Source organism: Salpingoeca rosetta (genome assembly GCF_000188695.1).
Source record: "Salpingoeca rosetta unplaced genomic scaffold supercont1.11, whole genome shotgun sequence".
In the NCBI taxonomy this organism is placed as follows: domain Eukaryota; class Choanoflagellata; order Craspedida; family Salpingoecidae; genus Salpingoeca; species Salpingoeca rosetta.
The window spans coordinates 1,664,880-1,676,740 of record NW_004754923.1 but is presented as its reverse complement, the minus strand read 5'-3'; the positions used below and the strand labels follow the sequence as shown (position 1 = coordinate 1,676,740).

Here is an 11,861-nt window from a genome sequence, read left to right as displayed (position 1 = left end):
ACACACACACACACACACACACACACACACCACACACACACACACACACACACACACACACACACACACACACACACACACACACACACACACACACACACACACACACACACACACACACACACCTGCCTTCATCTCGTCCACTGCAATTTGCAAATGTCTCGGAGGTGCAATTTCGTTCGTGCAAAGCATGGCTCGCTGGGAATGTTGGTGAAGGACAGCGGTTGCTGTGGAAGGACAGCGGTGGAGGAGGGAGTGTGCAGCATCGGCATGCAGGCACCCAGGCACGCCCATGTTGCAGGTGAAGACGGCCCACCGAGCGGCGCTGTCGCCACAAACATGCCATGCAAGAGCGGTTGAGACGAGCCACGCGCGGTTGAGGTGCAAGGCGCATGGCGACTGCCAGAAGGAGGCGTACATGCCATGAGGGATGCCTCATTTCCCCCGTCCCCTCCTGAGCCTCCCCATCCACGATGCGTGCTTCCGCCTTCACGGGCACCCTCCTAGTGGTGCTCGCTTTCAGCGTGCTCGCTCCTTCATCGACACACGCCATCGTCAACGACGTGAGTGCGCGGATACAAATGATTGAGACGGTGGCATGCTTGCTCTGCTTGGAAGCAAGAGGAGCACGAGCCCTAGTGGTCTTGAAGACTTGGACCCTCTCCCGACTGTTTTCCCTGTGCGCCTTCCCTTGTCGTGTTTGGCGCATTCAACTGGCTCAGCTTCTACGACTCTACATCGTACTCACCCCCAACACCCACGAATGTACTACTGCAGACTGTCGTTCTTGGAGATGAACTCAGCCCATCCGAATTCCTTGCAGAAGTGGTGAGCCCATTCGACAACAACGGATGCGCTCTGTGTGTGTGTGTGTCTATGTGTGTGTGTGTGTGTGTGTGTGTGTGTGTGTGTGTGTGTGTGCGTGTGTGTGCACCTGCTGTTGTCAACGGCCTTCCTCTTCCTCCCCCCCTCTTCGTGCACCACAACAACACCTCTGCCTCACCCAGCAAATCACACTTGTCCTCCATGTTCTTGATGTCCAAAAGGCAATCGATGGCTGCGCCAGCTTGACAGCTGCTTCAGAAGGCTACCACTTTGAAGGAGGCCAGGCGTCTGGTCTCTCCCAGGACCGCTGCACCACAGGTACACCTGGCTGTCATGTGTGCGTGTGTGCGTGTGCGTGTGCGTGTGCGTGTGTCTGCGTGCGTGCGTGTGTGTGCGTGTGCGTGCGTGCGTGTGTGTGTGTGTGCGTGTGTGTGTGGGGGGGGGGCGTGTCTTGTGCTTCTTGGCAGTGCCACCCAATACGCGCCACTTCTTCCTCATCATCGCCGTGGCCGCCAACGCTGCGACAGGCGGAATGTGCCAGTGCAAGAGCTTCAGCGATTCCTGCGATAGCGGAGGTGAGACCCACCGGCCACGGTGCTTGGTTTTGAGTGTTTGTTGAGAACTCCCACGCTTGCCATCCACCCGCATTCGACCAAAACCGTCAACCTCATCAACCTGCCCACACTCACTTGCTCACACACACACGCACGAACACACACACACGCACGCACACACACACGCACACATTGCTTGTCCTTCAGATTGCTACAAAGTGTACCGTTGCAATGACACCGCCGCTGATGGCTGCTTCGCCGTCTCAAACTGCACGCAGACCGTTTTCACCACCGTCATGGAGGTGCGTTCGCGCGTGTGTGAGTGTGTTTTGTACCTCATGCGCAAGGTGTCATCGCTGCACACACACACACACACACACACACACACACACACACACACACAAGCAAAACCAAACAAACACACAACAAACACACACACCAACAAACATACACACGTGATTGTCAACTCACCACCACCTCCCCTGCATGATCAGGTGGACGTGAACTGCCGCGATCCGCTCGACGAGCGCGACGAGGACGGCATCAACTTCTTCGGCATGCGCTGGAAGCAGGCACTCGAGGAGGACTGCAACATTGGACGCGTGAGTTGCACTGTACCGTGATGTCATTCGTCCCATTGTGTGTGTGTGTGTGTGTGTGTGTGTTTGTATGTGTGCGTATGTGTCTGTCTGTCTGTCTGTCTGTCTGTGTATGTGTATGTGTATTTGTTCTTTGTCTCCCTCTGCTCCCCACTCCAAACACACGCCATCCCACGATGCGGAATATCTCACGACATCCCTTTCTCTCCCTTCTCCCCATCTCTCCCTATCTCCTCAACGCTCCCTTTTCTCCACCCCCCCCCCCAACACACCCCAACACACCACAGGTGTGCCGGTACAACGGCGACACGGCTGCGACGATCGAGGTCATCAACGGCACCACCTTCCGCACCACCACTCTCAACTCGGCGCACGTCGACACGCTGCAGGAGTGCGCCGCCACCACCAAGTTCCGCTTCAACCATTGCACCGTCTTGGACGTGCGTGAGATCGAAGTGACAACCACGACCACCACAGCAACAACCACAACCACGATCACTACAACCACCACAACCACAACCTCAAGCACGACTCCTCTTGGGGAGTGCGAGTCACCATGCTCCAAAGCCGTGTCCAACTGCGTCGGCGAGGTTGGGCAGCGCATGCATTTCTGTTGTTGCTGCACCTTTCATCAAGCACGCTCTTGTATCAATGCCTCTGTCTGCTCTTCTGTTCTTCTTCACCGTCATGTTCACGGACGTGCACGCATGTACGCATGCTCTCACGTACTCACACACACGCACGCACGCACACGCACACGCACACACACACACACGCACCCGCACACACGCACACACACACACACACACACACGCACGCACACACACACACACACACACACGCACACACACACGCACGCACACACACACACACACACACACACACACACGCACTTGTACCACAGAGCCTGTATGGGAATGATATCCGTGATGTGTTTGCGGACTGCATGGCACTCGCGGGCCGGCACACCACTCTCGCCTTTGTTCAGCTCGGCGTCTGCCTCTCTGATTGCGACGAAGTGGACGCTTCCTCCACATTGGAAGATTTCAAGCGGAGCGCCAGCTGCTAGTGAGTTGCGTTGGGGATGAATGGACACGTGAACACTGCTTTGTGACGCTCGTATGTCTGTAATGGACTCAGCTGCTGGTTCTGATCGTAGCCTGTCAGTTAGCTCATCACTCCTCGGTTCCCTTGTCTGTGCTGCGCATCCCCAGCCGCTTCTGTGCCTTCTCCACTGCGGACATGAACTGCAACATCACAGTGACAACAACTACCACGTCCACCACCACGACAACAACAAGTACAACCACAACAACCACAACAACCACAACAACCACAACAACAACCACGACTGGCTGCATGGTTGACATGTACGAACCAAACGACAGTCCGCCTGGTGAAGTTGCTACACTGTCGGAAGCGATGAACAGCATCTCCGCCAGCATTTGCGACGGCGAGGACGACTGGTTCAGCATTCCAGTGTGCAACGGCACCGTCATCATTGACCTGTACTTCAACAATGACAAAGCAGACGTGGACATGGACCTGTATGATGATGGCGGCAGCCTGCTGACGTACGCGGACAGCATCACCGACGATGAACGGATTGTGTTCGTCCACGACGGTGACAACACCACCCTGTACATTGACGTCTTCGGCTTTGGGAACGAGTCTGCCCCTTACACCATGCAGACCACGGTGCTCTGCAGTGAGCTGGCGTGCCTGACAGACGATTCTGAGCCCAACGACACCCCCGAGACCGCGGCCTTCATTGGCAACGAGACCACCGAGCTGTTCGCCACGGCCTGTACAGATAACGACGACTACTACGAGGTGACCGTGTGCGCGAGTGGCCTGCTCGACGTTGCGGTGGTGTTTGACGACGACATTGGCGACCTGGACCTCATCATCTACGACGAGAGCGGGGCAGTGGTGACCGCCTCGGAGACAGAGGAGCGGCCAGAGCTCGCCTTCACCGTCAACTCCAACACTACCCACGCTGCCACGTACTACATTCTCGTGTTTGGGTTTGATGGCGACGAGGCTCCGTACAAGCTGGAGGTGTCGATTACGTGCAACGTCAGCTGCACCAACGACGGCTTTGAGCCCAACGACAGCGCCCCGGATGAGGTCGCATTCGTCTCCTCAAGCGCCAACTTCAACGCAACGGTGTGCTTTGGGGAGGACGACTGGTTCGCCTTTGCGTCCTGCGAGCTTGGCCTCATCAGCATCGACGTGTACTTTGACCACGAGGCGGCTGACCTTGACGTTGCCGCGTTTGACTTTGGGGGCAACTTGCTCGGCGCTGCAGAGAGCGAAACCGACGACGAGCACCTGAACGTTGTTGCGCCTCCGTTTGAGGCGCCCGTGTTTTTCGTTGTGTACGCCGTTGGGCCCTTCAGCGTGCAAGCTCCTCCTTCACCTGGTCCCTGCGCGCCTGGCGCGTGGCGGCAGATGACGATGACGATGACAACTGTGTGTGTGTGTGTGTGTGTGTGTGTGTGTGTGTGTGTGTGTGTGTGTGTGTGTGTGTGTGTGTGTGTGTGTGTGTGTGTGTGTGTGTGTGTGTGTGTGTGTGTGTGTTCATGTGCGTGTTTGTGCCTTCGCCACCCTGTTCGTGTCATTGCGTTGGCGCCAATGCTATTCCGACCCGTGTTGTTCCTTGCGGCCCCGTTATACTTTTGCGTTGTTCCCATGTCGCTTGGCCGCGAACGCCACTGCTTTGTTACTGGTCTGCGTGTGTGGTTTGGCTTGTCCCGGATGCATGCTTGCCATGAGCGAGTTGTTTGTATTGCTTGTGCCTTTTTGTGTGGCATGTGTTGGCTGCTTGAGCGCCTTCATCACCCACGCTGTAAACGATCGACTCGTATGTATCAGCGACAACACTGGTTGAAGCGCAACCATAAGTGTCCAGGCCACGCGCAACTGCTGTCACATGCAGGTTGCGAATTGCAGTAGCTGGACCATTTTATTACAACAGTGTGTACACCACCGACAACAGCAACGACATACACAAAACACGTGTGCAGGCGCTCAAGGTCAAACGAAAGGCGATGGAATTGTTGAAGAAAGAGAACGAAATATACGGTGACTGACGACGCACTGGTGCTAGCCTGGCGGTGGCCTGGTGTGGTTTGACGGCGTGGACTGTTTTGACTGTTTGGAGTGGTGGTGCGACAGCTGCGCGTGTCCTCCAGCTGGACCTTCTGGTGTTGTCGTTCGCTTCGTCGGCAGGTGCGGCGGTGGCTGGTGATGCGGCGCTGTCTGTGCCGCAAGCAGCGCCACCAGCGGCTCACCGCTACGCAGGGTGGCAACAACTTCATCCGCGTGCGCATGTGCATCTGCTCCTCGCTCAATGTCAAGAACATATTTGAGGGCGCCCTTTGCAATGCCGTGTGCACGTGCAGGAGCACCGCCGCCGGCCTCCCTGACCCCGCTGACAATGCCGTCAACAGTCGCCTTCCCTGCGTCCCCGAGGGAGTAGATGTGCATCGCTGTTGACCGGTTGAGGGTGGGCACAGAGATGACGCACGACACTCCCGCACAGTCGCCCGGCTGATCCTCCATGTCCCGCACCACCAACGTCTGGTAGGCGTGTGTTGCGAGACGGGACACGGGGACGAAGTGAGTGAGGGACAGTGGGACAGTGAGTGAGCGAGGGCATATGTGAGTGTTTGTGAGTGAGCGAGGGCGTATGTGAGTGAGTGTGTGTGTGAGTGAGCGAGGGCGTATGTGAGTGAGTGTGTGCGCGCGCGCATGTGCGATTGCGTGCAATGTGAGCGAAGAAAACAAAGTGCACATGAATTATGAGGGAGTGAAGAGGGCTCGAGCCCACCAAAATCCAAACCAATACGCCAGAGCATCTGCAACTTCTCACTCTGCAGAGCGCGCGAAGTGTGTGGTCGTGCCGTGTGGATGTGACAACGGCGGGGATGGCGCAGCCACCAGGTCCCTTTGAAGACAACAGAACGACGTTGCATTGTCATCCATGTCACAAAACAGTGTCTTGGCACCCAGACTCAGCATCACCGAGCAACTAGCAGAACCACCAGCAACGTTCCAGCAGAGCTCTGCTCACTGACCTGCACGTAGAAGACGCGTTTCAGCGCCCATCTCAAGGCAGCACTGCTCTCGCCAAAGGCCATCAAGCCAACGGACGTCCGGTCTGAACAGAAGAAACACATGGAGTATTGGAAAGAGGCGGTGGGTCTTTGTGAGGCGTTGCCACGCGTCGCCACCAGCGCAGTCACATCGCATGCGTGTCAGTTCAGGCAATGCGAGCACTGACCCTGCATTCTTGTCGGTAGGGCCATTAGGTGTCCGCAAATCGATTCAGCACAGTACCTGTGTGCGTGCGTGCGTGCGCGCGCGCGTGCGCGCGTGTGTGTGTGTGCGTGTGTGTGTGTGCATGCACTTGAGCGGGTGAGCGGGTGAGTGACGGGGGGAGGGAGGACTGACTTGACGATGGAGCAGGTAACAGACATGTCGACGTCAAAGTGGCACCAGCACCAGCACCAGCACCAGCACCACCAGCACCACCAGCAGTGATGTGTTCGAACCGTGTTGAGAAGTGCACGAGGTGAAGATGGGACAGATTCCTAAAGCGATGGAGCGCTGGCACGAGCTGCAGCCACAAATGAGCACAACACACAGCGAACAGCAATACGGACAAGGTATCAGGATCGTGCTTGGGGGAAGAATGGTGGTGGCATCTGATTGGCATCACACAGGATGGATCATCCCACCTCTTTCAAGTGGACGTGCATGTACTTTTCAGCCTTTGACTCTGTTCGCTGTGTGTGTGTGGGTGTGTGTGTGTGCGTGTGTGCATGTGTATGTGTGTGCGCGCGCGTATGTGTGTGTGAATGGAGAAGCAGACGCGACAGTGCAGGAGGGTGAGTGTCCACGCAAGGTGCAATGAGAGGCGATCGATGGCAAAAGAGCAGAAACATACGCACAGACACATACACGCACACAGACACACACACAGACACACACACAGACACACACAGACACACACACAGACACACAGACACACACACAGACACACAGACACACACACACACACACACACACGCGCACGTCGTCAAGGTAGGTCAGCTCGCAGATGAGGACACGTGTCGAGAGAACAAATGCATGTTTCAGGAGCGATCGTAGCACGCAGTCGCCTGCACGACGCACATGTGTGGGGTTGCATGGTGAGGGAGGAAGAGGAACGCAATCGCCAACAACCAAACGCCAGTGCGCGGTGTACCGGAATAGGTGAGAAGCGCCTTTGGTGGCCCAAACTTCTGCACAACCTGTGGGGTGATGAGGAGAGCAGGTGCAGGGATCAGGGTTGGGGTGAGGCCGTGAGCAAGACGCATTCGAGTTAACCTCAGTAGCAATGCGCACACACATGCACACATACACACACAGGGAGATATTTGCGCAGACACAGACATAGACATACATACACATGCACAGGCATACACACATGCACACAGACATATTGCAGCAATGCAGTACAAGCTACGGCGTACATTCTCGTCGTAGAGGGCTTTGATCTCCATCGGGGGAAGACCGCGAAACTCTGGCGGGAGCGGCTGCAAGCGGAACGGGGGGAGGGGGCAAGTGCGTGGGTGAAGGGAGGCGAGAGGATGCACACACGTAAGCATGCGGGCTTGAGTACTTGCACAGGGGCAGAAAAAGCAACGGGGCGAGCAATGGGAGAGCAACGGGGTGGGGGAGCAAGTTGGGCAGTACATTTGTGCAGAGACACAACGCACAGTCACAGACAGACAGACAGACAGGCACAGACGCCGACTGACTTACAGACACACAGACACAGACACACAGACACACAGACACACAGACACACAGACACACAGACACACAGACACACAGACACACAGACACACACACACACGTACGAGGCGGTCACGGCGCTGGAGGACGAAAGCAAATGCATTGTGGACGCGGTGCTCAACAGCAAGGACTTTGACAGCAAAGCCTTTGCCGACGGGAACAACACGACCGGGCCAGATGGGTTCGAAGCGAGCGGGAGGCACCTTTGGAACACCATCGCTGTCGAGGTCTGCAAACAGCTGGCGTGACGATGATGTGTGGTCGGTGACAAAATGCTCGCGTTGAGGGAACACATGGAGGTGCACAGGGAAAGGACCACGCAGACACAGACAGGCAGGCAAACAGACAGGTAGGCAAACAGGCAGGCAGGCAGGCAGGCAGGCAGGCACAGTCACAGACACACAGACACAGACAGACACAGACAGACACACTCGCAGACACAGACACACAGACACAGACACGCGCGCGCGCAGCGGCTGACCTGCTGCATGCGTCGGAGATGTGGAATCACGGGCTCGGGGACATAGTAGGTGGCTGGGCCAGAGCACATTTCACGTGCTCGGGCGTGCAGCATGAGGGACCCAACATGATCCTGTTTGGAACAGGACGGGGTGATGTGGCAGCATTCGAACAGATATGGACAGGACATGTGAATCAAGAGGTAGTAGGGTCCTCAGAGGGCGAAGGAGCTGAAATGGTGACTTCACGTGACCACACACAGGCACGCACAAATGAACAGACACACACAGACACACAGACACACAGACACACAGGCACGCACAAATGAACAGACACACACACACACAGACACACAGACACACAGACACACACACGCACAGCCACAGACACAGACACAGACACAGACACAGACACATACACACACACATACACACACACACACTCACACGCACAGCCACAGACACAGACACATACACAGACAGTCACGCACGCACAAGCTTACCGTGTGGCAATGCGAGACAAAGACGTGTTGTGCCTGCACACTCTCTGTCAAGCAAGCCCTACAATCACGCCATCATTGTTGTGAGCACATGACGAGTGGGTGCGCTTAGTTGATGCACGCGGGGCAGTAGTGATGTTCTCGGACGCACCCAATGTCAAAGCAGATGGAGAGACGCGGAAGCGGGTTGCTGGTTGTGACTGTGATGCACGTTCCATGCCCAGCGCTGGAGTGAGACGTGATCTCCAGTCCATCCAACACCTCAGTCATGATGTTGTGCTTGTGTGGTTGTGTTGTGATCGCGTGGAAAGTGCGCGGTTACACAGAGTGTTCCTTGCTTTGTGTGTGTTGTTCTTTATTGATTGCCTGTGACATGGGACAGTTATGACACGCCAGCCCTCCCCCCACTCTTCCCCTTTTGCGTTGCGTCACTGGTCTTCTCTGTCTGGTCTCGTGAAGTTGTTCTGTCGCCTGAACGTTCCTCCAGGTACAGTCTGCACAACGTATGAGCATGTGTGTGCGTGTGCGTGTGCGTGCGTGCGTGCGTGGGGGGGGGGTGTTAGCGAATGAAAGCTGTACTTTTGAGTGACTTTCAGCTTACACACAAGCACAGACAGACAGACAGACACACACACACACACACACACACACAGTCGCAACACACACAGACACACACACACAGACACACACACACACACACACACACACACAGTCGCAACGCACCGCTGTCATGCCTGGGACCTGTCCAGTCTTTGTGCTCCACAGGGTGGTTGGCTCCTCCTTGAGGTATGACGTCTCGCCCTTTGGCTGCAGCGTGGCTGCGAGAGCCTCACGTGCAGACACTGCAAGGGCGCAAGAGGGGGGGGGGAGGAAGAAGCAGCAGGACAATACATCCGGAGTCAGGAAGCCACGGAGTAAACACATGTAAAGCAAGTAGGCAGGCACATGACCTCGATGTGGGAGACGTCGAGCGTAGACCAACACGGATGTACGGATGCACACACACACACACACACACACACACACACACACACACACACACACACACACACACACACACACACACACACACACACACACACACACACACACACACACACACACACCTAGTTTGACGGGTTCTGGCGCAGGCACTTCGTCCAAACTCTTGACCTTCTGATCCCTCTCCTCAATCTCTTTCCTGTCAGAAGACACTTGCACGTCAGACCTTGTGTGCAAACGAAATGGACACGCTGGCAACAACCAAAACAAGCATCACATCGACAGCGCATCCCCCTTGTTTCCAACTCACATGGCTCGCTCACGCGCCCGTTGCTCTCGCAGTTGTTGGCGACGGCCTGCAGGGAGACGTGTTGGTGAGACGCGTGGGTGAGGCATGAGTACAGAGAGAGTGCGTGCGTGTGCGCGTGTATATGCGTGTCCACTTGTGAGTCTGTGCGTGTGTGTGTGGCTTTGGCAGCCAAGGCCTGTGAATCCACCCTGACTGGGAACAGGAAGCAAGCGCTCCCAAGTACCTCACAAGCAATCGCAACGCACCAACATCCTTGCGGGGCTCTGGCGCGACCGGTGGATGTTCAGATTTGAGGGTGGAGGATCCTTCGATCTTGGTGCCACCATGGCTAATCAGGTCCTGACATCATGACAAACGGTACGCACGGTACAAACGGTACAAGGAGTTTGGCAAATGTACAAAGAGATAAGCAACGTGTCTGAGTTCAGGACTAGGCAGGCATAGATGGGGGGGGGGAGATGGCAGTGGAAATGGAAATGGAAATCGGAATGGGAATGGAGAGAGAGAAACATACTGGTGGGGAGAGATGGAGATGAAGAGAGCCACACACACACACACACACACACACACACACACACACACACACACACACACACACACACACACACACACACACACACACACACGCACCGGTGTGCCGTGCTTGAGGTCCCGAGCCTTGTTCACGCTCAGGTTTGCGTCCAGCTTCTGTTGACTGTCACGACAACAACCAACAAGCAACAAGCAACAACCAACAACCAACAACCAACAACCAACAACCAACAACAGCAGTGGTGAGCAGGTTCCAGAGCCAAGGACAGCAAAGACTGCGGCGGAGAGGGGAGCGAATGCACGCATGCGCTGGGCTCGTCACCTCCTCGTTGACTGGTCCATCTTCGTCGTCGCTGTTGTCGTGGTGCTTCTTTCTTCTTGGTTTGTTTGTTGGTTGTGAGGACGAGCTGGGAATTGCTGAGTCAGCAATTTCGTGCGGCACACAAGCAGCACAAGCAAAGATGGTTGATGCCGTGGTTGTTGGTGCGGTGGTGGTGGCGCTTGTCATCGTGGCCGTGATCCTCATCAGGAACAAGTACAACACAAAGGCGGTCAAAGGTCAGCAGTGTCGATTGCTTGCGTCGATGTGTGTGCGTGTATGTGCGTGTGAACGAGTGAATACACACGTGTAGACACACACACACACACACACACACACGCGCGCGCGCGCGCGCTGGTGTATGTCTTCTGGCGTTCGTGGTGGCGCTCCCTGCTGCTTCCAGCCCTCCACATTCCCATGTTGTGGTCCCACTCCACGTTCTCCACAACCACCACTTGCTCACCAAACGCTGTTCCCACGCGCCTACGTCCCTGATCCGTGCAGTCGACAGCGAAGGCCACGCCGTTGAGAACGAAGAGGATGACAAGAAGAAGAATAAGAAGAACCAGAAGAAGGGCAACACAGCAGCAGGCCGACAGCAGGGCCGCCGCCAGGTCATGCGCAGGAGGCGAGGACGCCAGCAGGACACTGAGGACGATGATGAGGAGGAGAACAATGCCGACGCCACCAGTACCCGGCAGCAAGGTGCAGCGGCTGCGCGTGCAGCGCCTCAACAGCAGCAAACAGGCGATCACAGCGAAGGAAGCAGCACGGACGACGAGGACGACGAGGAAGGTGACGACCTGGACAAGATGCTCGCCAAAGGTACGCACGTTGTGCTTGCCGCCAATCGTGTGTGTGTGTGTGTGTGTGTGTGTGTGTGTGTGTGTGTGTGTGTGTGTGTGTGTGTGTGTGTGTGTGTGTGTGTGTGTGTGTG

At 56.1% G+C, this 11,861-nt stretch overlaps 4 protein-coding genes across 4 annotated transcripts in view; 2 read left to right on the top strand and 2 right to left on the bottom strand.

Annotated features, from left to right (window-relative positions):
- Positions 1 to 451: 451 nt before the first annotated feature.
- PTSG_12251 (uncharacterized protein) lies at positions 452 to 4,884 on the top strand (the record flags this gene model as incomplete). Its single annotated transcript, XM_004994334.1, has 11 exons — positions 452 to 563; positions 778 to 828; positions 1,047 to 1,143; positions 1,353 to 1,400; positions 1,587 to 1,681; positions 1,874 to 1,981; positions 2,266 to 2,568; positions 2,883 to 3,046; positions 3,193 to 4,345; positions 4,381 to 4,453; positions 4,856 to 4,884. The coding sequence occupies exons 1-11, from the start codon at positions 474 to 476 to the stop codon at positions 4,882 to 4,884; spliced, it is 2,211 nt and encodes a 736-aa protein (XP_004994391.1). The 5' UTR covers positions 452 to 473.
- Positions 4,885 to 4,932: 48 nt separating this feature from the next.
- PTSG_05071 (uncharacterized protein) lies at positions 4,933 to 9,125 on the bottom strand. Its single transcript, XM_004994333.1, has 13 exons — positions 8,935 to 9,125; positions 8,787 to 8,844; positions 8,307 to 8,417; positions 7,891 to 8,064; positions 7,501 to 7,563; positions 7,233 to 7,278; positions 7,061 to 7,146; positions 6,724 to 6,771; positions 6,538 to 6,602; positions 6,267 to 6,322; positions 6,061 to 6,143; positions 5,856 to 5,930; positions 4,933 to 5,563 (listed from the first exon to the last, which is right to left on the bottom strand). The coding sequence occupies exons 1-13, from the start codon at positions 9,051 to 9,053 to the stop codon at positions 5,087 to 5,089; spliced, it is 1,461 nt and encodes a 486-aa protein (XP_004994390.1). The 5' UTR covers positions 9,054 to 9,125; the 3' UTR covers positions 4,933 to 5,086.
- Positions 9,126 to 9,128: 3 nt separating this feature from the next.
- On the bottom strand, positions 9,129 to 11,010 carry PTSG_05070 (uncharacterized protein). The gene is made up of 7 exons (XM_004994332.1): positions 10,928 to 11,010; positions 10,705 to 10,768; positions 10,320 to 10,413; positions 10,075 to 10,120; positions 9,890 to 9,963; positions 9,507 to 9,625; positions 9,129 to 9,277 (listed from the first exon to the last, which is right to left on the bottom strand). The coding sequence occupies exons 1-7, from the start codon at positions 10,945 to 10,947 to the stop codon at positions 9,212 to 9,214; spliced, it is 483 nt and encodes a 160-aa protein (XP_004994389.1). The 5' UTR covers positions 10,948 to 11,010; the 3' UTR covers positions 9,129 to 9,211.
- A 29-nt stretch (positions 11,011 to 11,039) lies between these two features.
- PTSG_05069 (uncharacterized protein) overlaps positions 11,040 to 11,861 on the top strand; it is a 2,424-nt gene continuing 1,602 nt past the window's right edge. Inside the window, exons 1-2 of the mRNA XM_004994331.1 lie at positions 11,040 to 11,163; positions 11,429 to 11,749. Coding sequence (XP_004994388.1) covers positions 11,067 to 11,163; positions 11,429 to 11,749 — 418 coding nt within the window. The 5' untranslated portion in view covers positions 11,040 to 11,066. The remainder of the gene's footprint in view (positions 11,164 to 11,428; positions 11,750 to 11,861) is intronic.